General features: G+C 43.2%; 1 protein-coding gene across 1 annotated transcript in view; it reads left to right on the top strand.

Annotated features, from left to right (window-relative positions):
• The first annotated feature begins 10,117 nt into the window (after nucleotides 1–10,117).
• Nucleotides 10,118–25,755, top strand: part of SLC9A2 (solute carrier family 9 member A2) — an 88,384-nt gene continuing 72,746 nt past the window's right edge. The window contains exon 1 of the mRNA XM_068971477.1: nucleotides 10,118–10,403. Within this exon, the coding sequence (XP_068827578.1) occupies nucleotides 10,118–10,403 (286 nt within the window). The remainder of the gene's footprint in view (nucleotides 10,404–25,755) is intronic.

The raw sequence follows: 25,755 nt of genomic DNA, 5'->3' as shown, positions 1-25,755 counted from the left end.
AGTTTCCAAGTAGTTGGGTGTGAATCCAAACAGAATTTAATATGGAACTCAAAGCCTGAATTTAAACCTTAGCAGACCTGAAATTGTCTAGTTTAGAACTAAAATAATTTTTTTTTATCTGTAGAGCCAACAGGATCTAACCATTCTTGATGAACGGTACCTACGGTTTCAAAGGGAGATGCAGGACATGGTATAGACAATTATACCCTCCACCCCCATTATTTTTATTTCCTCATGACTATTTCCATAGTGCCTACATAATCAAAATATAAAAGTAAGATTACAAGTTAATTTTGAACCACTGAAAATTTAAATCCCTTGGAATCATAAGGACAAAAAATTTCATTGCCTATCTACACTTGTGAAGGAGTTACAGCTCCGCTCGTTCAGACTGGGACCCTCTGGGTAAGTGGAATGAAGATTCTCTGAATGTATTAATAGATTCCTGTTTCTTTCTGGGAGTCGTATAGGACCCAAGAATCGAGTATGGATGGTCATTAGGCATTGCATCCTGTGATACAGAGACTCTTGAGGCTGGCAGGGACCTCCAGGAACCATGTAGGAAGGACAGCCACATTCATTCGGTGTGCACTATTTGCAGACACAGGCCAGGTGCTGGATCACACATTTTCCCATCAACTCCGACAGCAGTGTCTATGGCTGACGATATTACTTCAATAGCATGAGTGAAGAAATATAGAAATTGAGCCCCGGGAAGCAGCACAAATCTCTGTCCACATAAGGATGCCCACAAATACCATTCACCTGCATGATAACTACCGTGTTTTCCTTACCATTCATTCACTGAGCCTGTGTAGCATCTCTTTTCTCAACTAAATTCTAGGATAAAAAGGTACTCATACCTAAAGAACAATTCAAGACAAAAATATGGGAAGTATAGGTTTAAAATTTAAGCTGAGTCATCAAAGGAATAGTAATAATATGCACTAAAAAGTCTAATATTTGGTCAATTATTCCAGAAAAGGGACAATTCACAACTATTTATAGAAGAGGGACTTTACCTCCTCAACAGAACTCTCAGGGAGCTTCACAGTGATGTGAAATTTCATTTCCAGGGCCAGTGGTTGTGTCTATTCGAGTCATTCATGTTGATAATGCCACATTGCCTCTTATAAAGGAATCCTCTTTGGCTGTTTATAGCCTGTTTATTTTATCAGACATAGATTTTTAAAATACAGTAAAAGAGTAATTTTATTATCATTATTATGATCATCATTATATCCAATGCAGCATACTATATACTTGTTAGTTGGCCTAAATTATAGTTATCTCTTCAAAGCTATTGCAGTATTTTTCATAAAATGAAATTGGCATTTTAACTGAGATGAACACTGACAATATTAAATGCACATCATAAAATGTGCATAGTTTTAGGGAGTAAAACTTTCTTGATATTTGAAACACAATTTGTGTAGCAGTTGTGCCAGGTATCTTTGCAAACAATGTATATGAATAATCTCAATTCTCTAAACCCATGTGTGTGTGCTAAGTCACTTCAGCTGTGTCCGACTCTTTGCGATCCCATGGACTGTAGCCTGCCAGGCTCCTCTGTCCATGGGATTTCCCAGGCAAGAATACTGGAGGGGTTGCCATTTCCTCCTCGAGGGGATCTTCCCGACCCAGGGACTGAACCCTCATCTCCTGCATTGGCAGGAGGGATCTTTATCACTAGCCCTGCCTGGGAAGCCCTCTATAAACCCAGAATGAGCAAACTGTTCTTCCCAGAGATGGTATAGGCAGGAAATGTATATTGTTTTCTAAAAAAATGTAAAAGATTGAAAATGTAAGTAACATATTAATCAAATTAAATGTAATATAATGGGGTTCTATGTTAATTTCCAAGTTTCTTTCCAAAAGGGAACACGTAGAACCATTTCCTTTGTCCTACTTTCTTATGGTCCTTATTTTTTAATATTTATCAGGTTCATCCATTTTGTATCTCCCATTATTATTATACATTTAAGATCTAATTTTTCTATTTTTAAGAGTTAAAATACAAGGGTTTGATTCACCGGGTCCATTTGCGAGGACCTACCATACTTCAGGCACAGTCTGACCTGGGAAATTAAGAAAGAGTCACATCTAAGGCACTTTCACAGTAACGTGTGCACAGCCTAGGAGAGTGGAGACAAAGTCCTGGTCCAGCATCAGCTCTGTTGTTTAGCAGCTGAATGGAATCAACTTTCTTGACTTTTCTGAGTCTTAGGTTTCTTATATTGAAACAAGGGGAAATAATGCTCACCATATGGTTTCCAGTGAGTAACGAAAACACCCTCAAAGTTCCAAATTCATGTTGGCATCGTAGTTCTCATCACCATCAGCAGCAGCATCACCACGACCATCACCACCATCAGACACCATCTCCATTTTCACCAGCATTGCCGTCGTCATCTCCATTGTTTCATAGCATGGTGTTTAATGGTGTAGCTTCTGGGTTAAATGACTTGTATTAAAATATTGACTAACTCTGTGACCTTGGGCACATTACATAACTTTTCCATGTTTACACATTTGTGAAATGGGCTGTACCATTAATAATAATATCTATAATTGTAAGGTATTATGAATATTTAGTGAGATGAACAATATAGTGTTTGAAGACAGACTGTCTCATTGTGTGTGCTCAGTAAATGTAGCCATTGCTATTATTCTATCTTTTCTACCATGCTGTGTAGTTCTCTAGGGCAAGATTCATACAGCTTGTCTCTGTATCTCTTGTAGGAATTAACGCCCTGCACATACTAGATTGGGCTTTCCAGGTGATGCTAGTGGTAGAGAACCTGCTTGACGATACAAGGGAAGTAAGAGAAGCGGGTTCCATCCCTGAGTCTGGAAGATCCCCTGGAGGATATACTCCAGTATTCCTGCCTGGAGAATCCCATGGACAAGGCAGCCTGGTAGGCTGCAGTCCATAGGGTTGCAAAGAGTTGGACACCACTGAAGCAACTTAACATGCATGCACACACTAGGTTCTCAAAAAGTTTACTTGATGTTTGATTGTTTGAAAAGATAAATGAACGGGTGGGTGGATGAAAACATAGGTTAAAGATAGGCATAGCACACACTAAGCTTTAAACTAATACTGTCTCTTTAAGCTCTTTTTAACTCTTAAGAAGGATCATAAAATGGTAGGAGCTCAAGGACTATAGGAAATGCAGAAATTCCAAAGTATATAGATTAGATTTTGCTCCTCCCCATTGGGGAAGTACTAGGAAACCACGAAACAGTGGACCAAAAATCACACTAGAAACAGCTGACGAGATTTTCTGAGCGTGAACTTATTAAATAAAATCTGCACAAGCATGCCTTTTAGAGCGACCTTTGAATAAATGGAAACTCAAAAAACTTTAAGGATTTATTCCAGATGGAAGGGGGTGGAAAGTAGATGAAGATGCTTAGATGAACATGCAAAAAGGAACACGCTTAGAAGAAGATCAGTGTTTTAAACCCTGGCTCCTTTACTTCCAGGTTTGGGTTTGGTCATATCTCTGCTTCCACTATGGAGGGTGGAGGAAATATTACTTTTCCTCCCCACAATCCGTTGAAGCACTCTGACTTACTGGTTTCCATAGATGCCAAGAAACTTTTAGTTGCAGGTGCCCAGTTACATTTATAGAGATTCTATAAATGTAAGTTGAATTGATGAATGGATGTGCCTTATATGTAATAGTGGAATGTTACTCAGAAGGTCCTATCGATCGTCGTTTTGCATTCTGACTGCACTGGACATCAGGGTAGAGCCACAGGGTGGCAAAGCTTGAAGGACAGGGTGACAGTGACCTTCTCTCACAGGTGACATTGAGGTCCCTGAGGAAGGTGAGGTAGAATGCGAGCATGTGTCCTTTTCTGATAGACTTGTTGGATTCAAATGCTAGACCTGCAAAGCCTTTTATAAAGAAACAAATTTTCTTATTCCAAATCTCTCATTTTATGAAGGAAAACTGAGGCTCTGAAAGACTTCCCAGTCGAATATCTCAAGGCAGAATCTCATTTTAAATATATTAGGAGACTTCCATATTAATAGCACCATGCTTATAACCTGGAATTTGCAGGCAGTAGCTTTTCATATAGCAAGACATTTCTCTGCTGAAATGAAACAAATACCTCTGGCTCCAAAGAAACAGAGAATGGCACTTAATTCCATGCACATCAATAAAACAATTTACACCACAGCACGATCCTTCATAAGGCTGCACTCTAAGAACAGGGCTCTAGATTTTTGCTGAGAACTGAATTTTTTTGTTTGTTTGTTTGTTTTTTAAATCTAGTTAAGACTTTGACTTCAAACATAACAATAAAATCATCAACTGCATACCACAACAAGATCGAAGATTCCCCGTGCTGCAACTAAGACCCGGTGTAGCCAAATATTTTACAAGTCAAATCTCTCATTGTGCTGAACACATGAATGTATTAATCTATTTTAAAATTAAAAAAGAAAAACTAAAATCAACAGTACCACAAGTATTGACTTTTCACAAGCAAATATTTTGAGTTGCAATATTATTATGAAACTAAGTGTTCATGGTTGTACAATGCAGACTTCAAAGATGGGGGAGTTAAGGGATGAATGTTATAAAAATGTGTAAAAAATAAACGATGTGAAATATCAGTTCTAACTATTATCTAACTATTGCTAGGTACTCTCCTGACAATTACATTATAACAAGATAATGATGGAGGCTTTCTCTGTCTCCTGGCTATTGATTAAGCTCACACAGTGGGCTGGACACTCAGGGAGTTGCTGACCCATGGAGAGGGTGCTGGCGCCCCTCAGTGGAGGAGGGGGACACTGCCCTTTAGGATCAGATCGTTTCCCCTCCACCCGTCTCCACTCTGCATCTGACAAGCAGAGCTGGGACAGTCACCCTTTCGGGAGCTGTTTGTCAGTGCAGAGAACAAGATCTCTGCTTCTTCTTTTTGCACAGCACTTCCTGGGGGATCAACACACAGCAACATCTCTACACTCCGAGCTCTGTGTAGCAAGAGAAAGTGAAATTCTTAGTTGCTCAGTTGTGTCTGACTCTTTGAGTCCATGGACTGTAGCCTGTCAAGCTCTTCTGTCCATGGAATTCTCCAGGCAAGAATACTGGAGTGAGAAGTCATTCCCTTCTCCAGGGGATCTTCCTGACCCAGGTCTCTCACATTGCAGGCAGATTATTTCCCTTCTGAGCCACCAGGAAAGACACAAAATTAAATCTCAGGTCCTCTAGAACCTTCCACAGCAAGGGGCCTAGGGTGGGGAGAATTTAAGACCAGCTTTGGACCTGATGATAATTCTAATCTCCTCTGCAGGGCTCATATTTTTATTCTTTAAGGTACACTTCCTCCTAAGCTAAATTCCAAATCCTTCATGAGTTTTAGTGATTCCAGAGATACTGTTCTTCTTCAGTAGAGTTATACCTGTTAAAATATCCATTAAATATGATTACATTAAAATTCTAATAGATCTTTATTTTTTTGCTTGTTTTTTGTTTTGTTTTTTTTTTTTTTTTGGCCACACAGCATGACATGTGGGATCTTAGTTACTGGACCATGGATCAAACCCATGCTTTCTGCATTGAAAGGCAGAGTCTTAACCATTGTACCACCAGGGAAGTCCCTCTAATAAACCACTTTAGATGGACAGGCAGAAAAAAGATATTTACTACTTTCTCTGAGAGGATTCCTACGTTCCTAGGAAGCATTTTTATGCTAATACGTGATGGTTCATCTCAAATCAGGTAATTATTATAAATATTAAAATTTTCAATATTAAATTTATTATTAATTTTAAAATAAACTATAATTTAAAAATATATCTATAAAAGTTTACAAGAATATAAAATATTTTACATAGTTTGATATTTTGATGGTTTGATAATTTTGATATTAAAATATTGATATTTTAAATTTTATTTTTAATTGGAGGATAATTGCTTTACTAGGTTGTATTGGCTTCTGCCATAGAACAACATGAATCAGCCAGAAGTATACATATATTCCCTCCGTTTCAGCCTCCCTCCACTCCCCCCACCCCACCCCTCCCCTCTAGGTCATCACAGAGTGCCAGGCTGGGCCGTGTTACACAACTACTTCCCACTAGCTGTCTATTTCACACACGCTAGTGCGTGTCTCAGGTAAGGGGCTTCCCTGGTGCAGTTGGGAAAGAATCTGCCTGCCAATGCAGGAGAAGTGGGTTCAGTCCCTGGGGTGGGAAGATCTCCTGGAAAAGGAAATGGCAGCCCACTCCAGTGTTCTTGCCTGGAGAATTCCATGGACAGAAGAGCCTGGCGGGCTGCAGTCCTTGGGGTCACAAAGAGCAAGACATGACTGAGCAACTAACACATAACAACATAACAATTATCTGGAGGCTGTGGGCATGCGTGCTCAGTTGCTCAGTTGGGTCCAACTCTTTGTGACCTCATGGACTACAGCCCGCCAGGCTCCTCTGTCCATGGAATTCTCCAGGCAAGAATACTGGAGTGGGTTGCCATTTCCTTCTCCAGGTAATTATTATGTATGAAATTATTTAGAAATCACATCATGTGATTAGATTTTCACATTTGGGTAGAAAAGAAACAAGGAGATGTGAGCTCCCAAAATATGAACCAGGATCATTGGAAGGAAAGATTTCATGTGGAGCTATTCACATCCAACCTGAAACTGATCCAACCACGAGAATGTTCTGCAGCCCATGTTCCCAAGGCTGGAGGACTGTCATTCCAGGTCAGATCACTTTTATTCACCCAGCACATACTCAGTGGGTACTTACTGTGCTCCAGGCATTGTATCAGGAACTAAGAATAAAAGAATGAACCAAAGAGGTCATCCTTACCTTCATGGAGCTTTCTGTCTAGTTGGAGAAAAAGAAAATGACGAATTGCTAAGAAAGAAAGGTAGGGGGAGAGATAAGAGGGCATAAAAGGGCCCTAATTAGTCCAGAAATGCAGGTGCCAGGTAATTGTTCCCTGATTCAGTTACGTCTGAGCTGAGACACTAGCAGGAAAGTGTAGGGCAGAGGGCAGAAAGTTTCCTCTGCGCAGGGACCAGCGTGCAAAGGCCTTGAAGTGAGAGGGATCCTAGAACATTGATCTGAGTTCACAGAGCATTGAGGGTGGGGTCCGGAAATGAAGCAGTGAGAGGAAAAGGCAAAGGTCAGATTAGTTGGGTCACTGCAGAGTTTCTGTCTTTCCGAAGGTACCAAGGAGCCACTCGGATTTTTAACTTGGCAGAGACTTCATTCATTCAATGGGTACAGTAATAGGTGATGTTTTATCACTTTTAGGGGCTGAGTTCCTAGTCAGGAGGCCCTTCAGAGAAATGGCTCAGCCAAGCCCTTGTCAGCAAGGGGGTGTAATTTAACTCTTTCTTGTTTGAGAGATGACAAGAGTGTTTACAGTCAAGTCATTCATCGTCCATGCTGCTAAGTCACTTCAGTCATGTCCGACTCTGTGCGACCCCGTAGACGGCAGCCCACCAGGCTCCCCCGTTCCTGGGATTCTCCAGGCAAGAACACTGGAGTGGGTTGCCATTTCCTTCTCCAATGCATGAAAGTGAAAAGTGAAAGTGAAGTCGCTCAGTCGTGTCCGACTCAGCGACCCCATGGACCGCAGCTCATCTTCCATGGATAAGAACAAATAAAAGAGCATTTTTCCAAATGTAAGAGAAAGTTGATAACCTTCAACAATAGTGTCGTGTTAGTCCCTCAGTCATGTCCAATTCTTTGCGCTTCCACGGACTGAAGCTTTCCCCTCCCAACTCCCCACACCGCCCCCCCCTCCCAGGCTCCTCTGTCTATGGGATTCTCCAGGCAGGAATACTGGAATGGATTGCCATTTCCTCCTCCAGGGGATCTTCCTGACTCAGGGGTCAAACCTGGAGCTTGCGGTCCTTACAGCTCCCATGGGCAGGAAGGTCCCAGAATCGTAGATTTGACCTTCATCATCCTGGTTCTGGGGCGCCATTATCCTTAAACAGATTACGTGAGTCAGACTCCTAGAAATTACTGTCAGAATGGGCCCTTAACCTACCATTATTTCATTCAATGTGTAGAACTGGCCTGATCTGCTTACTGGAAATAAGATATTTCTGCTACAGCTTTCGGGGATATTTCCTAAATGAATCTCCACTATTCTATTTGAAAGCCCCTAAGGAAGTAACCTACTCTTTGGGGAGCAACTAGTCACAGGGTGGAAAGTGGGATGGAACCAGTGTTACCCAGACAGGCCTGGGCTGGAATTCCTTTCAGACCCTTAATTGATTCGCCTACTTCAGTAAGTCTTTTTGTTTGTTTGTTTGCTTTTACCTTTCTTCATCATAATTCTTCACTCATAAAATGGGTACAATGGGTACAGCATGTCTTTGGTTTTCAGGATGATTAACACACAAACACAACACCACACACAAAAAAACACCTTGCATTGAGCTTCCCATGTGGAGATACACTTCTGCTTTTTTAAAAGCAGTTATTTGCTGCTCCTTCCTTAGAAGGAAATGTTAAGCTCACACTTTAACACAAATTTCCAGCAGATTTCCAGACAATTTCCAATAGAGAGGGGGAGGCAGATTTTTGGATGGCTCAATTATTATTATTATTATTTTTTTTTACAGAGGATAGACCATCCTTAAATTCTACTCTGTTGCACTTTTTAAACAGATATGTTCTGTCGAGTATTAAGGGAAGTGTTCTGCGCCCTCTGCTAGAATCCTCCCATTTTTCTCCTGGACTTGTCTCTCTTCATTTCTTCCAAGGTCTGAAGACGGCTGTTCAGGTCAAGGAATTTTTTTTTTTTTTTTCCCTTGTCCCTTTTGCTGACATTTCAGATTCCCTGTGTTAGAACTTTGAAAGTAAAATCTGCTTCGAATGTTGAACTTCAGGGTGTTTAACAGCAGGAGCCATGTCTGGACGGATTAACAAAATGAGAAAAGAAAAGGATTTTGGTTTCCCTAGGAAGGCAAACCGGTTTCAGGTACTGAAGTGACCACTGGCCTGCTTTCAGGGAGCCTTCAGTTCCTGGTGACAAAGATGCTGCGACAGCGGATGGCAGGCAGCAAGGTCAAGGACGACTCCCGCGAGGCCTCTGCGCTCACTCGGAATCTCAGAACCAGGACGACCAGCTGCGCGGGCAGACGCGGCTCCTTCCGATCCAGAAGGGGAACCGCGTTTCCTCGCCTCCGCTCTCCAGACCACAGCCTGTCCTGTAATTAGCGGAGCGGGTTCATCTGAGCTCTGCAAATCACGGGCTTTCCACGAAATAATGATGGTTCTGCTGCTCCGGGACATGAACACCTCGAAGCCTGAAATCAGCGATGTTTTTCTTTTTCGTGACTGGGGCGGGAAGAATAGTGGAACCGACAGGGGTCCGGCGATTGACAGCCGTGCTCGGTGGAAAAGAAAAGCCGGGGCTTGGGTGGGAGCGCGGGAACACGGCGCCCCGAGACAGAGAGAGAGAGAGAGCCCCGGGCGCGACCTGGCGAAGTACTGGAAGAGGGACCCCAGGAGCCTTTTCTAGACCTTACGCGCCGGGCGCGCGCGCCGCGTGGGTGCGCCGGCCCCTTCCCGGGATGGATGCCCGACGCGGCCTCCGGGGCGGGGACAGCTCCGGTCACCTCGCGCCCGGCGCGGCCCGTGCGCCCAGAGCTCCCCGGCTCCGGGGCTGGCCGGTCTCGCCGCGCGGCGTGGGCCCCAGGCGAGCGCGGCCGCCGCCCCCGCGGCTCCGGCCCCCGCGTCGCCGGCGGGCTCGGCAGGTGCGTCGCGCGCCCGCCCCGGGCCGGTCCTCCCGCCCAGCGGCCGCGGGCGCCGCGCCCGCCCCGCCCCGCCCCCGCCCGCGGGCCGCCCGGGGCCGGGCCTGCAGCCGCGGCGGGCGGCGGACTGGACATGGGCCGGCGGCCGGCGGCGACGGGCGGCTGAGGGCGCCGAGGGTCCGCGCTGTGGCCTCGATCGTCCCGTGCGCGCCCGCCAGGCGCTGCGCCCGCTCGCAGCAGGGACCGGGCCAGTGCGCCGCAGACTCCCGGCCCCGTGGCGGCGGCGGGCAGCGCTGCCCGCTCAGGGGCGATGCGCTGAGCGCAGGGAGGGCCGACCGCTCGGGCTACAGCGGCGCGGGGAGCAGCGCCCATGGAGCCGGCGGGCCCTGGGCTGAGCGGGCAGGCCCCGCTGCCGCTGCTGCTGCTGCTGCTCCTGCAGGCGGCGGGGCCGGCGGGCGCCCGGGCCGAGACCCTGCTGGACGCGCCGCGGGCCCGGGGCACGAGCTCCGTTCCGCCCAGCCCCGCCAGCGTGGTGGCTCCGGGCACGACGCCGTTCGAGGAGAGCCGACTGCCGGTGTTCACCCTGGACTACCCCCACGTGCAGATCCCCTTCGAGATCACCCTGTGGATCCTGCTGGCCTCCCTAGCCAAGATCGGTGAGCGCGCCGGACCCACGGAGGGCGCCCGGGGCCGCGGCGAATTGACCTCTGGGTCGTGGCCGCCTCCCCGGGGACCCGGGCAGGGGCGACAGAGCGGCTTCACCTGGCCGAAAGGGACCTCCCTTCCCCGGGGGCGGGGGTGAGGGGGGGGGCGGTGGGGGAGCAGCTTTATGCTTTGGTTCTTGTGGAACTTGGCCTTGAAATAGCCCCGGAGTTGCAACCTGTAACCAACTTAGCGATTCGCTGCTTCCTCTGCCTGGCGTGCCGAGTGACAGCCCTCTGGCAAAGTGGGGCCTGTTGATTGCGGGAGGAGGGGAGTGGGCTGAAATTTAGGGTCTCATTTACCGGGAGCAGGGCTCCAGCGCTGCTAGAATGGTCGAAGCCCTTGATGCTTGGAGACGGATGCGCCTTGGCAGCGACGCAGAGCCTGCCCCGCATCTGACTGCTGCGGTGTCTGGAAAGGGGGTCAGGGACACCTGAGTGCCTGCAGCGCGACACGGTGTCTGGAAAGGGGCCCTGTGCCCTCCCTCCTCTGGGCCAAGGCTGGAGAGTGACAGCTCTCCAGGAAGCATTTTCTTGGTGACTAAGGCCAGTGAAGCCAGTTGGGTGTTTAAAAATAATTAACCCCAGTTTCAAAAACTACCTTAAACTCTCATTTGGAAATATATCTCCAAATCTATTTTCTCACCTTTTTCTAAAATTTAAAAAATTAATTTTTTAAATTGTATTGGAATATAGCTGATTAACAATGTTGTGATAGTTTCAGGTGGACAGCAGAGGGACTCAGCCATACATATGCTTGTATCCGTTTTCCTCCAAACTCCCCTCCCATCCAAGCTGCCACATAACATTGAACAGAGTTCCCTACGCTATACAGTAGGACCTTGTTGGTTTATTCATTCATCTTCATTTATTTTCACCCCACATGAATTTTATTATGATTGTGGTGCTTTATATTATTTTTACTTTATGTGTATATACTTTTTAATCTTAGAATATAGCAGTTACTGTTGTAATGATTCCAAAAAGTTGTTAGGTGGACAGAATTTATGCATTATTGCATATGTTTTATAGATTTACCCCTTGAAATGACCCATGCTGTAAGGTCTCTATAAAGGATAAAAAGACACATTGCTGGCATCCTCACACCTGAAGACTGGAGGGAGGGGATGGCATTACGGCCCAGTGATCATAGTCCAGAAAAATGCTAGGTGGAGTAAGGCATTCAGAAAAGATAGTATGCAGTGTAGGGAGAAGGGAATCACTTCCTCATGCTGGAGAAACATTTCAACTAGGTTTTCAGGGATGACTAGAAGACGGTCCATTGCAGATGAAAGGGAACAACATTCCAGAGAGGAATAAACAAAGACATAAATTGAGAAGGAAGTGCAAAACAAGTTTGTAGAAGGTGCCAGTTGCAGGAAAGAAGCCGAATCTTGGATGTTAGATTACATTAACCAGATTCTGTTAACGGTGCCCAAAGAAGACATGTGCTTTACAGCCTGTAATTGCCCAGTTTTGACATTAAAACTGGTTGAGTGCTTTAATTTCCCTTGGGAAATGGAATAAGGGGGAGAGGATTTCTCTGTTTATTGAGCAGATGTGCACATTTACATAAAAGGGTTGCCAGTCCTTGTAAATGCAGGTGCTTGTCTCCTTATATGGTCCTCAGGGCAGCCCTGCCAGGTAGGAAGGGCAGATAGTATATACTCGCTTGGTAGAGGTGGAAAATAAAACTCAGACAGTTTGCACAGACACAGAAGGCAGAGAGCCAAGTGTTCTCTGTTCTCTTTTTCTCTCTCTGAATCTTTGTCCCTGGCGTAGTGCTTCCTTCCCTTGTTCCTACACCTGCTTCTCTGTTGCCGTTTCTATTCAACTGTGACTCTTTCTTCTGTTCCTCACTCTTGATTATCTTCATCTGATCACTCACACTAATAACAGCTACTAGTAGGCACTTAAATTCATTACCTCTAATTTTAACAATCATCCGGGGCAGAAATGATGACCGCATTTCATATGCAAGGAAATTGAGAGATGGGGATGTTACCTTGCTGCCAGATGGTGAGCCAGAATTCCACCCAGCTCTGCTCAATGTCTCATCTTCCTGTCCACCTGGAGGCTTGTTTGGTGTCAGGGTTAAATGAAAAGAGATGTGTATGACCTTCTTAGGACAGCTGGGCATGCAGTGAGTACTGAGTATTGTCACCATCAGAAGTGGTGGAAGAGAAGCAGAAATGACTCTGACAGTTTCCTGGCACTTCAGTTCCTTTTCCTCAGGGCCAGGCCCCTTCTCCCCTTTTCCTGCTTCTGTCTTAGGCTCCGCCTTTTCCAAGTGTTCTTATCTTCAGGTTACCTTTTAACACTTGCTTTATTTTCCTGTCATGATCTATCTATCTTATTTGACCTCATCATGTTAATTGTACAGTGTTTTATTAAAGGCATTCTTGCTTGTGTGAGCTCATGGATGTATTTATCTTCCCATTGGCAGTTTTCTCATCCAGACGTGTTTATATTCCCTGGCGCTTTGCTGTTCTGCCCATCTCTCTGCCTCCTCCAAATTTGGAGCTTCCTCTTTCCTTCCTGCGTGTGATGTGGCATCCAGATGGAAACAGATGATGTTCATGTCTCTTGGCCAGAAGGGTCTGAGTGGAGTAGAGACCACCATGGTGGGCTGAGGGTGTAGTTCTCGGAGAAATAAGAATAAGCTAGTGCTGTGCTTAGGTGTTCAGTGGTTCCTGACTCTGCGACCCCATGGACTGTAGCCCGCCAGGCTCCTCTGTCCATGGGATTCTCCAGGCAAGAATCTGGAGTGGGTTGCCATGGCCTCCTCCAGGGGATCTTCCCAACCCAGGGATCGAACCCAGGTCTCCCGCATTGCAGGCGGATTCTTTACCATCTGAGCCATCAGAGAAGCCCCAAAATACTGGAGTGGGTAGCCTATCCCTTCTCCAGGGGATCTTCCCAACCTTGGAATCAAACCAGGGTCTCCTGAATTTCTGGCAGATTCTTTACCAGCTGAGCCACAAGCTAGTGCTTGGGGTCTTTTCTAGGATCTTCCAGTGTATAGTCCAGCCCTGTCCATCTGCTGTAACTCTGTTCCTACAAGAGCTATAAAATGCCCAGGGATCCGCCCCCCTGCCCCCAAGGCCCTAAACTTTTCTTTTTGGTTTTAGGGAAGACTGTGCAGGTACCTAAGACATTTTTACAGCCCATTAAACAGTGGTCTGGTCATTCAGATGCTAGCTGAACTTTTGCACTGGAAAGACTGAAGCGACTTAGCATGTACATTCTGGAAAGACTATTACTTTGGCAGGACTTGTATGATGTGATTAGCTCATATTTGGGTAGGGTGATGAATTGAGCAGTCAGTGCAGGGGGATGTGGGGCTATGGGGGAATGGGAGTGTTAACTCACGAAAAATGTCTCGGTTTGCATTTGGGGCAGTTTTTTTTAGCGTGTACCTAGTGTACCTGAGCTTACCTGCCCCAGAGAACACGGAGGAACATTGTTAGTGATTAAGCTGAGTGTGGATCACAGGTTGCCCCCAACGGAGGCACCCAATAGCATTTGTAGGAGGTTGAAATCATTTCCAGTGGTGAATTCAGAATCAGTTTCTAGACTGCTGTCTACTGTGACCTTAGAAATACTACAATCAGAAGTGAGAAAATGCATTTTTAGTAGTGTTGAATGATCCAGCTTTATGCTTTCAAGTTGTGTTGGAGAAGATTCTTGAGAGTCCCTTGGACTGTAAGGCGATCAAGTCAGTCAAGCCTAAAGGAAATCAACCTTGACTATTTGTTGGAAGGACTGATGCTGAAGCCAAAACTCCAATACTTTGGCCACCTGATGTGAAGAGTCAACTCACTGGAAAAGACTCTGATGCTGGCAAAAATTGAAGGCAAAATAATGGGGAGACAGAGAATGAGATGGTTGGATTGCACCACTGACTCAATGGACATAAGTTTAAACAAACTCTGGGAGACAGTGATGGACAGGGAAGCCTGGTATGCTGCGGTCCATGGGGTTGCAAAGAGTCATACGCAAATTAGCAACTGAACAGCAACTTGATTATCAGGGACAGTCCACTTTCTAGTGACTTGATCAAAAAGAAAGTTCTGTAGTTGAAAAGTTTCCTAAATTGGTAATGATGATGTTGTGTATGTGTGTGTATGAAGTGGGTTAAGTAAATAAAAGAACACAGCAGTTTTGGTCCACCTTTGAAAAGTTTTGTTTCGTTTTGTTTTTGGCAAGAGAGATCTCCTGAAACTTTTTTCACTTAGATCCTCATGCATTTGAACTCTTATTTTTCTTTCACTTTGGATGTTTATATTTTGAGTGACTTGATTTTTTTAAACAGTTATAACTAACTGCTCAGTCTGCCTGGTAAATCCTGGACACAGGGATGGAGTTCTATAGCCTGGAATAATAGGTAGCCAGAGGATGAAGAAGAGACAAATTTCCTAGAGTGTTCTAAGATTGTTTGTTGCTTATTTAGTCATTGTTGTGTCCGACTCTTTTATGACCCTGTGGACAGTAGCCCGCCAGGCTCCTCTGTCCATGGGATTTTCCAGGCAAGAATCCTGGAGTGGGTGGCATTTCTCTCTCCAGGGCACCTTCCTGGCTGAGGGATCAAACCCATGACTCCTGTGTTGCAAGCAGATTCTTTACCACTGAGTCACCTGGGAAACCTGTTCATTCTAAGCTTATCTCCTCTGAATTCCCTGCCCAAGAAGTGGGTTAGTAGGATTTGTCCTAAACTGGGTGAACTTGGGCATACGTTCTAACTCGGTTCAGGGTCCTGGGACAAAGCAGTGTGTCCCCTGCTGCTTAGGGTAACACAGCTCCCCTGTTTGTCTCAGTGGTTCTCCAGACACCCTGGCACTCATTTTGCAGTCATAGGAAGCTGGCCTGTTTGCCTCTTCCAGGTGTCATCTCTCACCTTTGCCCTTGAACTTGGGTTAGCGTGCAGAATTTTTGTGTTCTCTTCATCCTGTTGTCTGGAAATGAAATAACTTGTATTGTTATTTGAGGGGGAAGACAAAGCAGTTTGGGGCATGAGTGTTTCTCCTCTGGGCTCCAAGCAGTTCTGAATTTAAATATGAAACCAGAGAGTTTCTTTGGTTACTATCCACCTGATTACTGAGATCTTGATCTCTGGAAAAACGCATCCTTGCCTTTGATCTGTTTCTCTTTGTTACCTTTGGTTTTCCTGAAGCGTATTCACCAACTAGTTGGTCAGTAGATGAGGCTCATGATTTTCATTAATTATTTGAACCACATCTCACTTTGAACACACCTGTAAAGCCAGGTGCTCCTGATGACGTGTGTTTGTTCCTAATAAAGCTCAAAGAAGAAGTCTAATTTCTTATGTTCTCAAAGCCATCGTCTCTTCCTATTGGGCTGACCATACTTTTCCTGTTTTCTGTCCAAAGGATGACTTAAGGGTCTTTCTAAAGATTGTTTCAAATGTCTTCTAGAATTATCACTGCTCTCTACCACAGATATAATTTTGTACCTTTTAAAATAACAGCAGGTGATTTCCTACCAAAAATGTTGGTCTTTGGGTCAACTTTAAAAATGAGAATAATGTTTATCATTAATGAGATGCTTTGTCTTTTACAAAATTCTTTTGCATAGCTTGAAGTCCTAAAGAGGTATACAGAAAACCTTTTGTATAAACTTATTTGTTCCTTGTAGGCTTGTAAAAGCTTACCTGTAAAACCAGGTGAATTGGTTGGTTTGTGTATGGGTATATTTTCACTAATTATTCAATTGCTTTAAAGTTTATTGTTCTGTTGGCCTATCTATGTCCTCTTAGGTCAGTTTTGTTGTTTTTATTGTTCTAGAAAGTCATCATTTCATTTGCATTTTTAAATTTATGAGAAGAAATCTATTTTTCATGATTTTAAAAATCTTCACTTTATTTGTATTTAAGTTCTACTTTATTTTTCCTAATGTTGTTATTTTTAATCTTTCTTTGATCAAAATTCATAGAAATTTATTTAGTTTATTTTTCAGAGAATTGCATTCTGGTTGGCTTCTAATTTATAAATTTCTGCTATTATTCAGTTACTTCTAATTTATTAGGTTGTATTTTGTTATTATTTAAAAAATTACTGAATTGAAAGTTTACCTCATTAATTATTGAAGTTACTTGTCTTCCAATATGTTGACTCCAAACTTATAAGGGTTATTAATCGCTGAAAGAACACTTACAATTGAAAACATAATTAGCATTACTTTCAATATTTTCAGTGATAAATACTTTTAGGAACTGACAAGCTCCACAATTGGCATGGCTATATGACATTAGTCTTATTAAAGTGGACAAAGATATTTAAATAGTTTAGTTGTTATAACTCCTACTAAGCCATTTTCTCGGAGAAGGCAATGGCACCCCACTCCAGTACTCTTGCCTGGAAAGTCCCATGGACGGAGAAGCCTGGTGGGCTGCAGTCCATGGGGTCGCTTGGAGTCGGACACGACTGAGCGACTTCACTTTCACTTTTCACTTTCATGCATTGGAGGAGGAAATGGCAACCCACTCCAGTGTTCTTGCCTGGAAAATCCCAGGGATGGGGGAGCCTGGTGGGCTGCCGTCTCTGGGGTTGCACAGAGTCGGACACGACTGAAGCGACTTAGACGCACAGCAGCAAGCCATTTTCTTGTCATCATCTTCTCCAAAATATGGCCATTTATTTATTCTCATTAAATTCACAGCTGTGGAAAACTGACACTTGAGACTATGTTATAAATAAAACATTTATGATACTCTGTTTTGGAGATTAATCCTTCCTTGATTGCTCTTTTGAAAAGACACATACACCCCAGTGTTCATTGCGGCACTTTTTCAATAGCTAGGACATGGGAGCAACCTAAATGTCCATCAGCAGAGTAGTGGATAAAGAAGATATGGTGCATATGCACGATGGAATATTACTCAGCCATAAAAGAACCATTTGCAGCAACACGGATGGGCCAAGAGATTATCATACTGAGTAAAGTAAGTCAGACACAGAAAGACAAATATCATATGATATTGTTTATATGCAGAATCTAAAAAAATGGTAACTAATGAACTTATTTTCAAAACAAGAGTCACAGATGTAGAAAACAAACTTATGGTTACCAGGGAATAAGGTCAGTTCAGTTCAGTTCAGTCACTCAGTCGTGTCTTGACTCTTTGCGACCCCATGGACTGCAGCAGCCAGGCCTCCCTGTCCATCACCAACTCCCAGAGTTTACTCAAACTCATGTCCATTGAGTCGGTGATGCCATCCAACCATCTCATCCTCTGTCATCCCCTTCTCCTCCCACCTTCAATCTTTCCCAGCATCAGGGTCTTTTCAAATGAGTCAGCTCTTCACATCAGGTGGCCAAAGTACTGGAGTTTCAGCTTCAACATCAGGACTGATTTCCTTTAGGGTGGACTGGTTGGATCTCCTTGCAGTCTGAGGGACTCTCAAGAGTCTTCTCCAACACCACAGTTCAAAAGCATCAATTCTTTGGTGCTCAGCTTTCTTTATAGTCCAATTCTCACATTCATACGTGACTACTGGAAAAACCATAGCCTTGACTAGGGTGAAGAGGGATAAAATTGGGAATTGGGGATTGACATATATACACATTGTGCTGTGCTGAGTCACTCAGTTGTGTCTGACTCTCTGCGACCCCATAAAGCCCACCAGGATCCTCTGTCCATGGGGATTCTCCAGGCAAGAATACTGGAGTGGATTGCCATGTCCTCCTCCAGAGAATATTCTCAACCCAGGGATCGAACCCAGGTCTCCCATTTTGCAGGTGGATTCTTTACTGTCTGAGCCACCAGGGAAGCCCAAGAATACTGGAGTGGGTGGTCTGTCTCTTCTGTAGAGGATCTACCTGACCCAGAAAATCAAACCAGGGTCTCCTGCATTTCAGGTGGATTCTTTACCAGCTGAGCTATCTGGGAAGCCTGACATATACACACTACTATGTATAAAATAGATAACTAATAAGAACCTGCTGTATAGCGCAGGGAACTCTATTCAGTACTCTGTAATGGCCTATATGGGAAAAGAATCTAAAAAAAGAATGGAGACATATATATATGTGTGTGTGTGTGTGTGTGTATATATATATATGATTCACTTTGCTGTACACCTGAAACTAACACAACATTTAAAATCAATGATACTCCAATAAAAACTTTTTAAAAATAAAAAATAAAAAGCATTCATGGTACTCTAAATTTATGTAAATTTAGCTATTGCAAGTTATACTAATAGCAATAAAGAAAATGGTAAAGACTAAAGAATTCGGGGAGATGATGCAAATGAAATTGCACTTGCCTAATAATTGGTGTGAAATCATTACTGCTTTTAACTTGCAAACCATCTGTATTCTGAGGAGACCTCAACACCACACATTAGTGGTAAAGCGGGAAGCATGACGGTTGATGGTGCATCAGGACCTGTAAAATACAGTTTGGTCTTTATGAAGTCAAATAAGTACCTCATGAGATGAAATAGGATATTAAATGAAGCTCTTCTTAAAGATGAATTCTCCTGATCCAAATGTGTATAATTTAAAGGAATGGTAATATATGCATTTAAGGCTAGAAATATATCCTTCTGATCCTGTTTCAGTTGCTTTGCATGGTTTTCATGTATAGAGTTTTCACTTTAGCTCAATTATCAGTGTTTTAAATTTTCCTTGTGATTTTTTTTTTATTGTAGCCCAATAATTATTTAGGATTATAGTTTGAGTTATAGTAATAAACATTTCAAGATATATGGTTATTTTTAAAATTTTGTTCATAGTTACTCCATGTTGGTTATATAGACCTGGTTGGTTTTTTATATTGATTGAGACATTTTCTGTGGCTTAATGGGGCTTCCTAGCTGGATGAGTGGTAAAGAATTTGCCTGCCAATGCAGGAGATGCAAGAGATTTGTGTTCTATCCCTGGGTTGGGGATATCTCCTGGAATAGGAAATGGCAACCCACTCCAGTATTCTTGCCTAGAAGATTCCATGGAGAGAGGAGCCTGGCAGGCTACAGTCCCTGGGGTTGCACAGGGTCAGATACAACTGAGCATACGCACACACACACACGCACATACTCTGTGACTTAATAGGTGGTCATTTAAAACTACATTTCAAGCTTTGATTGTAGAAGATTGTGTGTTCCCTATTACATGCTGGCACTTGTATGCATATACAGGCTCACATATGTACATATACACCAAGGACTAGATGAAATTTCAAATTATGGAGTGCAGATATTAAATAGCATTACCAATTTTTTGGGTTACTTTATTAGTTTCTAGGGGTACATTAAAACCACTGTCTAATACTGTGATGTCAGTTGCTGTTGGTAAGTTTGTTATTTTTTGCTTTAATATTTTGATGCTTTGTTATTAAGTAACTACTAGCTCAATATTGTTAAAATCTTCTGAGTAAATCCTTCCTTTACTTATTAGGTTACTCATTAATGTCCCTATTTTAAATATTTTTCTGTGGCTCAAGGTCTATTTTTTCTTGTATTCCTATTGCTGTTCAAAATAAACTTCATTTTGCACATGTACTCTTTTCTGTATCTATGTTTTCCACACCTATATTTTCCAGACATATTTTTTCCCTAACCATAATTATCATATCAAATCAACTGGGTAATTTTCCTTTAGCTGTATCTTGTTAAACCACATGTGAGTAGACTTTCTATCTTTAATTTAAAATTTCAAATATCTGCAGTTTAGGGAGAAGGATAATTATGTATGTTGTGCATAATGATATATTTGGACTTTGCTGTCTGTTTACTACACTTTTACCTGGTCTCTTCAGTTCTCTTTTCTTGTCATATTTTCGCTTAGTCAAGTTTTCCCTTCATTTTGTAATATATTATCATATATTCTCTTTCCATTTTTTTGTGGTTACATTTCAATTTTAACCAGATACCTGATTAAACAGGATCCAGTCCAGTCTGCCTTGGCTCACATCTCAGGAAATTTTCTTGCATAATTTTGTAGTTGTATGATTTTTTGGTACATAACTGAAATTCTGAGCTCAGTTACCCTTTGGTAAAATGGGGATAGTAAAAGTGCCAATGTCCTAGGCTGTTGTGAGAATTGTTTGTTAATATATGTAAAATGCTAAAATTACATTTGGGATCACAGTAAACATATTATTTTCTGTTTTATTATTGTTTTGTTGTCTTCATGAATGATATTTATATTAAAAAATTTTACCTTTCTGCCAGCTTCAGAATTATATCTTTTTACCTTATAATTTAGACCTGATTTGTATTTAATTTCCTCCATGAGTTAGTTTTTAATTTTTACAAACAGTGTCTACATGGATTTCTAAACATGCTTACCATTTTTTCTTCATTGTTACTTCTTCTATTTCCTCTTTTTTCCAGATTGTTTTCTTTTTAATGAAATATGTAATTTAGTGGATACTTTGGGAAGGGAGGCTTCCATTGATAAATTCTCTTGATCTTTGTATTAAAATGTCTTTATTTTGAGTATTCTCTTGAATGATTATATCACAGAGTATTAGTTCAGTTCAGTTCAGTCGCTCAGTTGTGTCCAACCCTTTGCGACCCCATGAATCGCAGCACGCCAGGCCTCCCTGTCCATCACCAACTCCTGGAGTTCACTCAAACTCATATCCATCGAGTCGGTGATGCCCTCCAGTCATCTCATCCTCTGTCGTCCCTTTCTCCTCCTGCCCCCAATCCCTCCCAACATCAGAGTCTTTTCCAATGAATCAGCTCTTCGCATGAGGTGGCCAAAGTATTGAAGTTTCAGCTTTAGCATCAGTCCTTTCAAAGAACACCCAGGACTGATCTCCTTTAGAATGGACTGGTTAGATCTCCTTGTGGTCCAAGGGACTCTCAAGAGTCTTCTCCAACACCACAGTTCACAAGCATCAGTTCTTCAGTGCTCAGCTTTCTTCACAGTCCAACTCTCACATCCATACATGACTACTGGAAAAACTGTAGCCTTGACTAGACGGACCTTTATTGGCAAAGTAATGTCTCTGCTTTTGAATATGCTATCTATGTTGGTCATAACTTTCCTTCCAAGGAGTAAGCGTCTTTTAATTTCATGGCTGCAATCACCATCTGCAGTGATTTTGGAGCCCCCAGAAATAAAGTCTGACACTGTTTCCCCATCTATTTCTCACGAAGTGATGGGACCAGATGCCATGATCTTTGTTTTCTGAATGTTGAGCTTTAAGCCAACTTTTTCACTCTCCTCTTTCACTTTCATCAAGAGGCTTTTTAGTTCCTCTTCATTTTCTGCCATAAGAGTGGTGTCATCTGCATATCTGAGGTTATTGAGATTTCTCCCAGAAATCCTGATTCCAGCTTGTGCTTTATAGGAGCTGAAATTATAGTCATTTACCATCTGCTGCTACTGATTAGTCACGCAGTTTTGTCAGACTGGGTGACCCCATGGACTGTAGCTCACCAGGCTCCTCTGTCCATGGAATTCTCCAGGCAAGAATGCTGGAGTGGGTTGCCACTGCCTTCTCCAGGGGATCATCCCAACCCAGGGATGGAACCCGCATCCACTGTGTCTCCTGCATTGCAGGCAGATTCTTTACCTGGTGAGCCATCGGGGAAGCCTTATCATTTGGAAGGTATTATTTCAGACTTTCTGTTCTCTTTGGTTGTGAAGGAGAATTTCATTGTCACTGTCATCACACTTGGAGTTCACCTGACTTTTCTCCTGACCTGTAGTTATCATACTTGAATGAAAGAGAAGTAGCTCAGCAGTTGAAGATATGTTGGACCTACTTTTGGAAAAGCTGTCTCCCAGTCAGAGGTTGTTGTTGTTGCTGTTGTTTTGCAGTAGTCCAGTTGTGTTTGAGTCTTTGCAACCCCATGGACCACAGGACACCAGGCCTCCCTGTCCCCCAGCAACTCCCAAAGGTTGCCCAAGTTCATGTCCATTGCATTAGTGATGCCATCCATCCGTCTCATCCTCTAAAGCCCTCTACTCCTTCTGCCCTCAATCTTTCCCATCATCAGGGACTTTTCCAATGAGTCGTCTGTTTGCATCAGATGACCAAAATAATGCAGCTTCAACTTTAGCATCAGTCCTTCCAACAAGTCTTCGGGGTTGATTTCCCTTAAGATTGATGGGTTTGATCTCCTTGCTCTCCAGGGAAATTCCAGGAGTCTTCTCCATCAGCACAGTTTGAAGGCATCAATTCTTTGGTGTTCTGCCTTCTTTATGGTTTAGCTGTCACACCCATATGTGACCACTGGGAAGACCATAGCCTTGACTATAAGGACCTTTGTCGGCAGAGTAACGTCAGAGGTAGAAAGACACTACTCAGTTGCGGCTCTGCTATTAATATTGTCTTGTGATCCCGGCAGGTCTTCACCTACTTGGTTCTTGCGTTTAAGGGTAGAAGTAGGGATCTGTATCTGCTCCCAGCTGTTTAGTATTTCCATAGGGGTAATGTGAAAGACTCTGTCGAGAAGGAAAACATTCATAACAAAGGTTTCATTTTTTATAGCAAAAGAAAACTTAAGCCAAGAGAAACATGTGTTCATTATATTAAAGAGCTGTGTGATATGGGCGTCTTGTCATGCTAAATGAGACATATGCAATTACAGCTTATTCTCTTGCAATTACATCTTTTAAATGTAATGAGTCATAATTGATGTACTTCCTGCAACAACCCTGCTCATGGTTCGTCAGTGTCCAAGGGCTTTCTGATCTTGATTTTTACAGATTCATTCCTGTTTGAAGATGTGTATGTCCCTCTCTGTCCAGTAGTTCCAGGGGAGGGCATGGGAATCCCTCTGCAAGCTCTCCTTGTGGTCATGCAAAAATCATATTTTAAAATTTAGTTCACTTTAATTTGTTAATTGAAGTATAGTTGATTTACAATGTTGTGTTAGTTTTAGGTGTACTGCAAATTGACTCAGTTACATACACACATGTGGGCCTCCCTGGTGGCCCCACGATAAGAATCTTCCTGTCAACGCAGGAGACTTGGGTTAGATCCCTGGGTTGGGAAGATCCTCCGGAGGAGGAAATGGCAACCCACTCCAGTATTCTTTCTTAGAGAGTTCCACGGATAGAGGAGCCTGGCGGGCTACAGTCCATGGGGTCGCCAAAGAGTCAGACTGGACTGAGTAACTGAGCGTGCACACACACACATATTCTTCTCCAGATTCTTTTCCCTTATAGCTTATTACAAAATATTGAATATAGTTCTGTGAGGTGTACAATTGGTGCAACCACTATTGAGAAAAGTATGAGGATCCTTAGAAAACTGTCGAGTTACCATGCGATCCCGCAGCCCCACTCTTGGGCATGTATCTGGAGAAAACCATGATTTGAAAATATACACGCACCCCAGTGCTCACTGAAGCACTATTCACAAAAGCCAAGGCATGGAAGCAACCTAGACATCCACTGAGAGATGAATGGGTGAAGAAAGTGTGGTACATACACACAATAGAGTATCACTTAGCCATAAAATAGAATGAAATAATGCCATTCGCAGCCATGTGGATGGACCTAGAGATGATCATACTAAGTGAAGTAAACCAGAGAAAGATAAATATATGACCCTGCTTATATGTGGAATCTTAAAAAAAATGATACAAATGCACTTCTATACAGAACACAGACATAGAAAACAAACTTACAGTTACCAGAGTGGGTGATGGGGGAGAGAGAAATTAGGAGTTTCGGATTAACAGATAACACACTCCTATCTATATTAATAACACACATAACCAACAAGGACAGAAGTCATATTTAAAGGTGAATTTCATTTTATTCCTTAGTGTTGGCTCATGTGTCAAGGAAAGAGAAACGAAATTCACAATTGTACTTAGCAACTTTGACTGATAATGAAACAGAGTACATACACATACTCGTGCCCTGCATTGAAAGCACTCTGAGGCCACTTAAAGGTTTTGTGAACCATGGACATTCCTCATTGAAGCCCAGGACCAAGAAACACCCCACTGCCGTATTTCTGAGATCCTGCCACTGCCGATCCTGTGACTCCCGATTCGTGAGCTTATTTCCTGCGATGCATGGGCTGGGACACCTGAGCTGTGTTACACACCCCAGCACGGCAGTGGCTTCCCCTGTGGCCTGGAGGGTGGAGATAGGAGAGGCTGATAGTCCCTGTATGGTGGCCTCTTTCATGGAGTCATAATAGCTCATGAGTATGGAGCCTTTTTTCATGCCAGGAATCTGAGTCAGGTGCTTTACACCCAGTATTCTCTTTAATCCTCACAGTAACTCTTGGAGGCAGGCACCATTATGATCCCCAGTTTCAAAAAGCAGATGAGGAAACAGGTTTAGAGAGCTTAGGTGTCACAGCTATTACGTGGGAGAGGGAGGTTCGTGGGGAGTGTGCTTGGGCACTCCCCTGTGTCTCGCCCTGGCAGCCTGCCTTCCATGGAGAAGACTATGAAGTTCAGAAATCTGCCCATGGTCTCCAGAACATCTTGACCCACCTGGTTTCATTCAGCCTTAACCTGGACCTAGAGACCTGCGCTGAGGTCCCGCTTGAACCTTATTATCTCATGTGGACTGTGTGAGATTTTCACTGTAAAATTAGACAGTAATGAGGGTCACTGGGCGAACCAACTGAAATGATACATGAAAGCAAGCTGTGACTGCAGAGTTAAGGTCAGCATGACACATGGTGACTCCGTGTTGAGTTAGCATAGAACACTACAAGAAGGCAGACCCCGTAAGCCTAGAAATTTCTCAACGTGCGTCTAGAATTCTTCAAGGTGCATCTAGAATTCCTGAATCTTGGTCTGCCTTCTCCACCTCCCTAACTCAGGGATTGTAGAATTTGAACGTGTGTTTGAAATACGTATTTAGTGTCTCCTGTACCGCAGAGTGAATCAGCTATATGTGTACATTGTTGTTCAGCTGCTAAGTCCCGTCCAACTCTTTGTGACCCCATGGACTAGCACACCAGGCTGTCCTCTCCTCCACCTCCCAGAGTTTGTGCAAATTCCTGTCCGTTGAGTCGGTGATGCCATCCAGCCATCCCATCCTCTGTTACCCCCTTCTCCTTTAGATATATATGTGTGTGTGTGTGTGTGTGTGTACATATAGCCCCTCTAACTCAACACTGTAAAGCAACTATACTCCAATAGAAAAAATTAAAAAAAAGAAAGAGTAGAACATTTCTTTAAATATGTGAAATCTCTGAATGAAAACTATTTAATAAAACAATATGTATTTAACATGTTAGATATTCATAGGTTAGAGGTTCAACCCATATAACTTGAGCCACTGTGTAAACGTTAATAGGACAAAGTTCTGTTTCAACAGATTTATAGGAGAAAAGGTGTTAAGTCTGTTT

This window comes from Capricornis sumatraensis, chromosome 1 (genome assembly GCF_032405125.1).
Source record: "Capricornis sumatraensis isolate serow.1 chromosome 1, serow.2, whole genome shotgun sequence".
NCBI classification, from domain to species: Eukaryota; Metazoa; Chordata; class Mammalia; order Artiodactyla; family Bovidae; genus Capricornis; species Capricornis sumatraensis.
This window is presented reverse-complemented; position numbering and strand designations above follow the sequence as displayed.